The sequence below is a fragment of the Marmota flaviventris genome, chromosome 2, assembly GCF_047511675.1.
Source record: "Marmota flaviventris isolate mMarFla1 chromosome 2, mMarFla1.hap1, whole genome shotgun sequence".
Lineage (NCBI taxonomy): Eukaryota > Metazoa > Chordata > Mammalia > Rodentia > Sciuridae > Marmota > Marmota flaviventris.
This window is the reverse complement of record NC_092499.1, coordinates 138,283,360-138,293,971: the sequence shown is the minus strand read 5'-3', so window position 1 is coordinate 138,293,971 and position 10,612 is coordinate 138,283,360. Positions and strand designations below refer to the sequence as shown.

At 47.5% G+C, this 10,612-nt stretch overlaps 1 protein-coding gene across 4 annotated transcripts; it reads left to right on the top strand.

Moving 5' to 3' along the window:
• Positions 1–1,365: 1,365 nt before the first annotated feature.
• Aen (apoptosis enhancing nuclease) lies at positions 1,366–10,332 on the top strand. Of its 4 annotated transcripts, none has more exons than XM_027921205.2 (4): positions 1,366–1,449; positions 4,872–5,478; positions 9,012–9,212; positions 9,781–10,332. In XM_027921205.2, exons 2-4 carry the CDS (start codon positions 4,936–4,938, stop codon positions 10,015–10,017), a joined length of 981 nt encoding a protein of 326 aa, XP_027777006.1. In that variant the 5' UTR covers positions 1,366–1,449; positions 4,872–4,935; the 3' UTR covers positions 10,018–10,332. The 4 variants fall into 4 exon arrangements, with proteins under 4 accessions (XP_027777006.1, XP_027777002.1, XP_027777012.1 ...); XM_027921201.2 differs by lacking the exon at positions 1,366–1,449 and adding an exon at positions 1,473–1,638; XM_027921211.2 differs by lacking the exon at positions 1,366–1,449 and adding an exon at positions 1,480–1,576.
• Positions 10,333–10,612: the final 280 nt, after the last annotated feature.

Here is a 10,612-nt window from a genome sequence, read left to right as displayed (position 1 = left end):
ATCATGTCACTTCTATTCATCCCATTTCTAGCTTTTGTTTACACTTCCCTAAAAAAAAGAAATGCTTTTTGTCTAATCCTTGGGAACATGGAGAGATCATGGCCAGAGTGCTCAGCTCACCATTCCCCATTCCATTCCCAAAATAATACTTTCAAATAAATCTGGATTTGTTTCTGACTTGACATTAGATGCAACATGCTTTTTTTCTCCTTGAATTTACATTGGACTTCTGTTATGAAGTTTAATCCAACCATAATATATTTTCATGCTTGGCAATATTTTATGATGCATCCACTCATTTCTCCCACAAAATTGTGTCAATAAATTTAAATTTGCTAACTGAAAAAAACTTTGTGAACATAAGGTTCGATGTTCATTTTTTTCCCTTCCAGATTGAGATGTATTGCAATTATTAGTGGTAGACAAGATCAAAATAAACATACAGCATTTCATTGTATGAGAGAATCTTTTCAAATTTCCACAATCACCCCAATTCTGTCACATGAATATTTGAAAAGCCATCCTTTTGTAAAAGAAATTTACATTTATCAATATTAGTAAACAAGATATTCAGACAGAGGCATTCCTATCGGATATTCCACTTTCTACCTAGGAGGGATGTTTCCACAGGAAGACTGGGGCAAGGGAAGGGGTAGGGGTTAAGCAGGAACTGGTGGCTCTAACCAGTTTTTCTGCATAACAGGAAAATAGTTGCTTGCTGTGCACATCTTTCCTCCCCCGAAACTTTCATACCACCTTCCTTCCCCCTGGAGCACAAACCCTCATCCATAGGAGCGCCACATAGGGTTCAGTCATCTTGTATTTTCAGGCTTCCCTGTCTCAAGCAAAAAATACGACTTGTAGGTTCTTCCTGTTGTACCTATTTTCAGTTTATTCCACACGTATACTTACTGAAGCTACAGAAGGAAAAGAGTAAATTTAAGTCTTCCCTACACGAGTGAAATTACAAAAGAATAAATGAAAAAGTAGTGCACAGGAAGTAAATGGAGCTCATCGGTGTACTTTTATGATCTCACTCAATCTCCGTAATTCTGGAGGAGGCAATGACTGCTGCTCTCATTCTGCAGATGTGGGTGTACACTGTAATTTACTCGGCCTTGGGTGGAACGAAGCTGGCTCACAAACACCATCTCCACTCTAGCAGCAAGGCGAGTTGGAACCGGGAGCTGATGCACGGTCTGCCGGGTTCTCTTTAAATCTGCCCTCCCACCCGGCGGCTCGGACACGCCCTCTCCGCGAGCTCCCGCCCTTCGACTCCGAACACCTACCGCATCTGGGCAGGCTCAACCAATCAGAAGAGGTCTTAGGCGGGCGCTGCTTCCAGCGAGCCAATGGGCGGGCAGCCGTAGCCGGGCTTGCCCGGGCATGCGGGAGCTGCCAGCTGCCTGGGCGCCACGTGCTCGCCGGAAGAGACGTCCGCGGTTTCAGGTGAGCACTAGGACCCTGATCAGCGTTGCCGGTTCGGGCGGGCTGGCGCGGCGTGTCCAGGGCCGCTGGCGGTCGCGGTGGGGTAGGGGCGCCTAGCCTCCGCCGACCACAAGCTTCGGGCGGGCAGGTACGGGGGCCGGGCCTGGGTACCGCCTCCCTCATCCCGACTCGGCCTGGACGCGGCGGCCAGTAAGTGCCTAACCCCCGAGCCCTTCCCGGTATGGCCGGGCCTCCCTCGCGTCTTGCCGCGGAGAACGCCCAGCGGACGGCGAGGTCGTGTGGTGTTTCTTTCGCCTTGTTTTTCTTGATCCCCAGAAGTTTGTAGTAATGCGGGGAACCTTAGTGAGCCAGGCTTTCTCATATTTGGCGATTTGGGGAATCATAGCTTGGGGGTGGGGTCAGGCGGTTTTAAAAAACAGATTCTCGGTCCCTGGTCGCCAAAGGGCAGTTCAGACTGGGTGGGAATAGGCCTGAGAATCGGCAGCGTAACAAACCTCATGTTTCGAGTAATTAACTGTCTTTCCGAAGCCTTAACCTAGTAAGAAGCCCTGGGTTTGCCCGAGGTCATGTAGTCCTAGACCCAAGGCAGGGTCTAGGACTGCTCGCTCCTTCCTGATCTGCCCGCTGATGATTCTGACTCTGTGGTTCCTATGGGGCCTGTACTAAGAGGACTCTGCGCTGAGGCCCTTCCCTTAGACGTGGGACTCCTAATCCGAGGGCCACGTGTCTGAGCTGACATCAGAGCCCTGGATCCAGGCTGGAAAACGAATTTGTATTTGTCTTTGCTGAAGGATTGTGCCATTTGAGCGAAACTTATCCCCAGCTATAAACATCTGGGGTCCCAAGATGTGCCCATGATGGTTGTTGGTTGTGACATGTCATCAAGACCAGGATATATGGAAAAGGACTGTTGTTTTCTCTTGGAACAAGGCCATAGAGACCTTTTCTTAGGAAATCGAATTTTGACTTCTTTAAAACCTTGCCAGCAGGATCAAGAAAGCTACTCTAACCACGGTCTCAGCTCCTGACCCACAGAGCTTTCAACCCCAAGTAGAGGAGGGGAAAGCTCCTCACTTCCACCCAGAAGTCAATTACTGGTGTAGGTCTCATTGGGCCAGGTTTTCTTGCATTGCCAGGCTAAGGCAAATTGAGGTTCTGAATTCTAAGGTGTGTTTTGTCAGTATGAGGGAGTTGCTTACAGTTAAAAGCCTTTTTTTAAAAGGAGAGCGCTTCTTGTGGAAGCCATGAACAGCTGAGGATAGATGAGTCAGGATGGGGTCATCAAGCCTCGCACTGGCTTAGGTGCCAGGAATCCTCATGCAAATGCAGGCATCAGCAAACTTGGCACTTCACTTCCTGCCCCCTTCCCATTTCTTTAAACCTTTGCTCTTAATCAAATCCAGGCTTTTTTTCCTGTAAGGCAGGTGTATTTCTTTCACCCTCTCCCTAAAACCCTCAGTGTTTCCCCATCAATTTTTTATTAAGCCCAAACTTGTACTCACTCTCCAGGAACAGTTTTCTTGCCATCCCCACTCACTTTTCTCCTGGCTGTCTACCTCCTGGCTTTTTAGTTGTTGCACTGAACCCTTTGCCCTCCCTCAGTGGGTGTGCTTTTGGCTCTGGGCTTTGTGCCTGTGATTTCTCTTTCTGAATGTCCTTTTATTCCTGAGTTCCCTGGATGACTTGTCTAAAACACTGCAGAGTGTCCCCTCCACTGCCAGGCATTCCCTACTCCAGGTCTTGTTTTGTGCTTGCCTAAGCTACCAGGTACCCTTCCTTTGCAACCATCACTTCCATCCTGAGCATGCCCTTATAACTTTTGAACTCTCTCTATCCCTACCAAGCCACGAATTCCCTAGAGGTGATTGTGTCCTAGGGAACTTAGTCACCTCCAGCTTTCTAGTCCCCACAGTCTGGCTAATAGTAGGCCCAGCTTGAGTTTCCTTCAAGGAAGCTTCTGAAGATGGTGGCCTATAACAATCCAGGTTTTAGGCTGACTTGTTAGAAAAGGGACAGAGACAAACAGAGCTCTGTCCCTACCTTCAGAGAGCCCTGAGTTACACCATGTAACTTACTGAGGAGTAAAATAATTTCCCCATGCAGCCAGCACAGGGCACAGGGTGAATTTTTTTGCTCCTCAACTAGACAGTTAATGCTGTGGGTCAGGGATACTGAGCAACATTTCAGTAACTTTTCTAGGTGCCTCTGGGGCTCTTTCATTCCCTTAACCAGCAGAAAACAGCCTGGGGACACCAGCCTGGGGTAGGGATGCTTTGTGGAAGGGCCACCAAAGTTGGAGGCAGAAGATAAAGTGGTAAAATGGAGTAGTGCACTCAGCTACCACCATTTATGCTTTACACTCCAGTGGCATCAAGTGGCTGGTGGGTCCCTCAACCTCACCTGTGGGCTACTCCATTGTCAAGCCTTTGCCCTCCACTTAATCCTCTCCCTTCTACTTGGAGGGTTACTACTGTTCATCACATAGATATAACCTCTTCCAGGAAGCCATCCATGAATCCTCCTTCTGCCTATTGTCTCAGCCTTCGTTCCAGTGCCTCTAATCCAGCCCTTAACACACTGTCTACTTCATTTCCCTTGCTCTGGTGAGACTAGATTCCTCAGAGTCTAGGACCATCTTTATAACACTGCCCAGCACCTGGCACCATTGGGACCCGGAAAGTCTTAGTGTGACATGTGGGATAAGGGCTTCTGGGTAATGCAGCAGCTGGGTGTAAAATGGTCAGAGGGAGGCATAGGAAAGGCAGTGAGTACAGGCAGAGAAACTGACCTGAGAATATCTGGTTATCAACCATGGGCTAGAATCTTAGCTTCTCTGGGAAGAAGGAAGCAGATAGCTATTGAGCCCCTGCTGTATATATGCTATATACAGTTTTATAAAGATCGAGGTTAAATCCTGTTGTGCCTTGTTCACAGTATAATTGTCAGTGATCAAAAAGTTTCAGATTTTGGATTTTGCATTAGGGATGCTCAACTTGAATACTTTTTTTATGAATTTTATTTCCCTATAACTGGACCTCTAAAATTCTTGGGTAAAATAATATGGAGGTGAGCTGTGGCTTGAGGTTGAGAATATAGGTTTGGGATTCTCATTAGCCTGTATGTCTTTCTAAATTCCTTAGCCTTTATGCTTCAGGTTTTTTTTTTTTTCTTATAAAACAAGGGTAATAATACTTTGCCCAGTCATTGGAGAGATGGAGCGAGTCCATGCAGTACTTAGAGCAGTGATTTGCACCTGGTATTTGTTTACGTAAGAGTACAGTTTTTAATAAAGTAGGTCCTGGACTTGATGAGGTGCCTTGAGCTCTCCACTCTAGGGCAGCCCAGCTATGCAGCACTGCAGGGTAGAGGAAGAACTGCGTGGTACACTCCTCACACACCTCCTCTGCTTATGTGTTCTCCAGGCTGCCACCCGGTTGAAAGATTGCTTCCCAGGCTTCCCTTGCCCTGAGTTCGGAGCTGACTGGCATGGTACCTGAGGAAGCCCCTGAGTCTGCTCAGTGCCCATGCCTGTCCCTTACCAACCCCAGTGCCAGGGATGTGGTTCGAAGAAGGCACAAGAGGAGGAGCCGACAGCACCAACGCTTCATGGCCCGGAAGGCCTTGCTACAGGAACAGGGACTGCTGACCATGCCACCGGAACAAGGCTCCTCCCTGCTGCCTGCCCCATTGGAGGTGCTGTCAGGCGCTGAAGCTGCTGGCAGTGGGAGGCAGCATCCCAGGGCTGAATTTGGCAGTGGTGGCCCATATAGCAAAAGGCCCACCTCCAGGGAAGCTTCAGGGCCCTTGCCCAGCAAGTGTGTAGCTATTGACTGTGAGATGGTGGGCACAGGACCCCGAGGGCGGGTGAGTGAGCTGGCCCGCTGCTCTGTGGTGAGTTACCATGGTGACGTCCTCTATGACAAGTACATTCGGCCTGAGATGCCCATCGTTGACTACCGCACTCGCTGGAGCGGCATCACTCGGCAGCACATGCGCAAGGCCATCCCCTTCCAGGTGGCCCAGAAAGAGGTGAGGACAGGGTTGGGGATTTGTGGGTCTATGCAAAGTGTTGGGCAGAGCAGCCCTGACTTTGAGTTACCACCTTGCCTCTGGTTGTGAGAGACCTTGAAAAAATCACCTCACTTTTCCAAATAGTAGGTTCCTTTTCCATTGAATAGGGTAAGTGAAAAATTCTAACTCTGCCTCCAGAAAGGATTGGGGGTTGGTGTTTGTGGGAGGGCTGTGGGGATGGTGGCGACATAAGCAACTTCCATGTTGAATTTTGCTGTTATCTTTATTTGTTTATTTATTTGGTATTAGAGATTGAATCCAGAGGTGCTCTACCACTAAGCTGTACTTCCAGCCCTTTTCTATTTTTTATTTCGAGACAGGTCTCTCTAGGTTGCCCAGGCTGGCCTCACCCTTGCTATCCTCTGGCCACAACCTCCCAAGTCACTAGAATTTTAGGTGTGCACCACTGTACCTTTCTTGAATTCTGTTATGAGAGTGCTATGTTCCTGTGTAAAATTATCAAGGCCCGCAGTTCTATTGCCTTAGGTGTTGCTATTCTGACATACTTCCTTATGTTAGTTTTTAAGTGCTTTGAACAAAATTGATTAGTTTTGGGACCACTCTAACAGGAATTATCCGATACCTTTGACCATAGGAAATAGCTAAAGCCTTATTAACAATCTAGATCCTTGCCACCTGGTTCCTCCATGAAGATTCTGATTTAGGATGTCTCAAATCTAGGGAGGGCTCCAATGTGCATTTCTACAAACAATCATACTAAGGAAACCTGTGTCGTAAAAATCATAGCATCTCTGGGGAAATGGTGTTGGTATACAATATTCAAAAGAACTGGTCAGCAATATCACAGAAATATAATAATCTAATAATAAATGATAACACAGTTTTGCACATGTTAAATGGTTAAGAAATGCATAATGCACCAATAAGTTGGGCACTTTATCTTGACAGAGACCTGAAGTTTGCTTATGGAAACAGGTGTCAGGAGGGTTGCTGTTTGGGTTATTTGTAAGTTGGTGTGTGGAAGAAGAGTTTTCTCAGAAAGTGCTACAAGAAAGTGAGGCTGGTGGCACACGTCCATAATCCCTGAAACTCTGGAGGCTGAGATAGTAGGATCAAAAGCTTAAAGCCAGCCTAGGCAACTTAGCAAGACCCTTTCTCATAAAAAGGGCAGGGGTGTAGCTCAGTGGTAGAGCACCCCTGGGTTCAGGCTGCAATACCATGCACATACACACAAAAAAACTGGTACAAATAGAAATAGATGTGAAGAGGTATGGGACATCACACAAGTGAACAAAGTTGCTGATAGCTATTTGAGGTTTGCATATATTGTGCCTTTATACTGATCCCAGTTCAGCTGGCTAGTTTTTCCTGCTTTTATTTAGTGTTTCTCAAGGATAAAATTATGCATAAGCCAAGGTGAAATTCACATTCTTAAGCTGTGCTCTATTACATCAGTAATATAATTGATATATTTGGTAGATAGATTGATCTAATATAAGAACAAATTTAGGCTGGGCAAGGTGGCACACACCTATAATCCCAGCAGCTTGGGAAGCTGGGGCAGGAGGATTTCGAATTCAAAGCCAGCCTCAGCAAAAGTGAGGCACTAAGCAACTCAGTGAGACCCTGTCTCTAAATAAAATACAAATAGGGCTGGGGATGTGGCTTGGTAGTCGAGTGCCCCTGAGTTCAATCCCTGGTATCTCCCCAAAAAGAATAAATTTGCATTTTTAAAACAAGCATTACAACTGCTATTTAATGATTCTGGGTTATTTGAATTAGGCAGGTTTGGAAGATATTGGTATACTTCATCTTTGTCTTCCTTTTCCATACATCTATGGTCTAAATGTTTCTTTGAAAAGATTATTATTTATCAATCAGGTGGAGCAGGAATAGAAGCAGTAGGAAGGTAGATTTATGGCCATGGGTGGTGGCACAAACCTGTAATCCCAGTGACTTGGGAGGCTAAGGAATGAGAATTCCAAATTTGAGCTAACTTAAGTAACTTTATGAGATCCTCAGCAACTTAGTGAGACCCTGTCTCAAAATAAATAAAAAGGGTTGGGGATGTAGCCAGCGTAAAACTCCTATGGGTTCAGTTCCCAGTACTTTAAAAATAAAAAAGGAAGGTAGACCTGTGATGAGCCTTCTAGCTCCTTGGTCCCTTCCATTTACTCAGAAGCAGAACCACTTTCTGTCCAGACTGAGCTAGCCTGGGGTGGGCTTGATCTCATTTTATGACTGGTGGTTGGGTGGAGGTTATGGTGTGAGACTAGTGTGGTAATGCACCCCACCATAAAGTCTTAAGTGTGTCTTACCCATCTGCCACGAGAGTAGTAAACCATGAATTGCCAGCAGAGTTAGACCTTGGGAGACAAGCAGCTGGTGATAAGGAGAGCCCAGGCCCATGACCCTGGACACAGCCTCCCTGGGTGTGAGGAGATTTTTGACCAGGGAGGAAAGAAGCACACTCTTCCCTTTGCAGGCAGCCAGAGCTGCAAAGAAAAGCAGGTGTAGAGGGTGAGAAGGAAGAGTTAGTGCACAGAGAGGCAAGGTGACAATATCCTGAAAAAAAGAACTATGTCCTTTAATACTCACAAGAGTTTCCATTTATGGTATGTCTGCTTGTGCGAGATACTGTTATGTTGAATTCACCCAAATAATGGTATTTTTGTTTTTGTTGTTGTTTTGGGTACCAGGGATTGAACTCGGGCACTTGACCACTGAGCCACAGCCCATGCCCTATTTTGTATTCTATTTAGAGACAGGGGTCTTACTGAATTGTTTAGTGCCTCACTTATTGCTGAGACTGGCTTTAAACATCATGATCCTCCTGCCTCAGCCTTCGAAGCTGCTGGGATTACAAGCATGTGCCACCACACCCTGCCAAATAACAGGTCTTTATTGATCAATAATTAATAATAAATAAATGGAATGCTTTCATCAAAGCATTATTAGTCAAATCAAGTAGGGTCCCTGTACTCCTGGGAATTACAGGGAGAAAGAGGTGGTTAGATCATCTTGAGAGGTAAATATGTGATTAGAAAATGTGTCCCCTGAAGGAGAGAATAGTGGTAGTGGGAAATCATGGGAAGGCCTCCTGAGGACGGCATTGAAGCTGAGATTTACAGCCTGAGAGAAGTTGGGGAGGAGCCAGGTGGGGTGAGAAGGCTGATGGTGAAGTCTTTAGGCGGAGAGCAAAGCCTGTGCCAGCAGTGAAGAGTTGCTTGTATTTGGAGACTAGAAGACTTGACCCCTCCATGACTCCCCATAATCCTGACAACCACCCCATGGAATGCTATTGGTAGTGTTCCCCTTGTACAGTGCAGAGAACTGAAGTGTACCACTAATTTACTCAGAAGAAGGGCCTGGTTTCAAACTTGGGGTAGCATGGTTGACTGTAGGGTGCATGGTCTCCCTCTTCTGTACTGCCTCCCTGCGGACCATGCACATGTTGTTGAGGGCCCTCCAGGGTATGTCTGCTACTAGTCTGACAATGGGGCCTTCATGCCTCCTCTCTCCATTTACAGATCCTTAAGCTCCTGAAGGGCAAGGTGGTAGTGGGCCACGCGCTGCACAATGACTTCCAGGCCCTCAAGTACGTCCACCCTCGGAGCCAGACTCGGGATACCACTTATGTCCCAAACCTGCTCAGTCAGCCTGACCTCCACACCCGAGCCAGAGTCTCTCTTAAGGACCTGGCCCTGCAGTTGCTGCATAAGAAGATCCAGGTGTGTGGTACAGGGGTGGTTGGAAGGGAGCAAGGCCCACTTGGCCTCCATGCCTGCTAGGCCACAGGGGTACCTTGCCATTCTTCCTTCTCTGGTCCAGGTCATGTTGCATGAAGCATGGGTCTCCCATTTACACAGGCTGTCCTCGTGTTTCTACAACCTTTCCCAGTGTCACTATGATAGCCACATTCTTCCAGATCTCTTCCAGGTCTGTCCCCTACCCAAGTCCTGGCTCTGTCCTTGTATCCCCATAGGTTGCTCTCTTTTCTCCTACTATCAGACATAGAACCTTTGATCAGGGGTCTGGTGACTCTTGCTCCCACTGTGCTTCATATTCATTATCCATCTGGTCTTATAGCACTTGAATCAGACTTTTTACCATGTCTTATATTCATGGAAAACAGGCTCGGAGAAGCTAGGTGGCCTGTGGTAGGCAGCTAAGGTTCCAACTCTTCTCTGAACACATTCTGGGGTATGTGTTCTTGAGCCCCTACAAAAAGCCCTGGGAGTGGGCATTGCTTCTCAGGCCTGTATCACCATACATTGATGTAGTGGCTCTCATCCACAGGTGGGCCAGCATGGGCACTCATCCGTGGAAGATGCCACAACAGCCATGGAGCTGTACCGGCTGGTGGAGGCGCAGTGGGAACAGCAGGCAGCCAGTAGCTTCTGGGCCCATCCTGAGGACAGAGAGCCTGATAGCAGCACTGACATGGAGCAGTATATGGAGGACCAATACTGGCCTGATGACCTGGCCCAGGACACCACAGGAGGCACCGGGGGAGTACAGGACGGAAGGGAATGAGACAAAGGAGTGTGGTGGGTGGGAAGTAGGGTTCAGGGCAGCACTGGGCTGTCCATCCTGGACAGGACTGGCAGGATGCAGCCTACCAGTCCCAGGGTCACAGCAGCTAGGATCTTTGTCCTCTATACCCTCTGCCCACATAACAGCCCTCTGTCCCTGAGGGCTGTTGGTAGTTCTTTCTCCTGACTCCTGTGATTTTGCTGATGGCACTTTATAGATTCCATGGAAATGGCAGGTGGACTGTCACTGGCCTTCTCCATCTCCATGTGTCCTGGACCATGCTGTGCTAGCTACAGGGATAACATCTCCCTGGGGTGGGGGTGGGGTGGGGGGGATGGGGTTCAGTCCCTGGAGTTCCCTTAAGTTAATTTATGTGACAAAGTTTAGTTTTTGTTGCTGTCTCTTCCTCCACAGTCATGTTCAGATTCAGAATAAATATGTTCTGAAGTTAAAAGAATTAAGGCCTCTAAAGGGGACATTTCTTCTCATCTCTGAGTTGGAACCCTGGTTACAGCCATTGTAAGAAGTTTTATGTCCCATGGTGCCTGTCCCCTGCCTTCTAGGCTGCAGTAGAATAGGAGAGCCCACAGCCTCC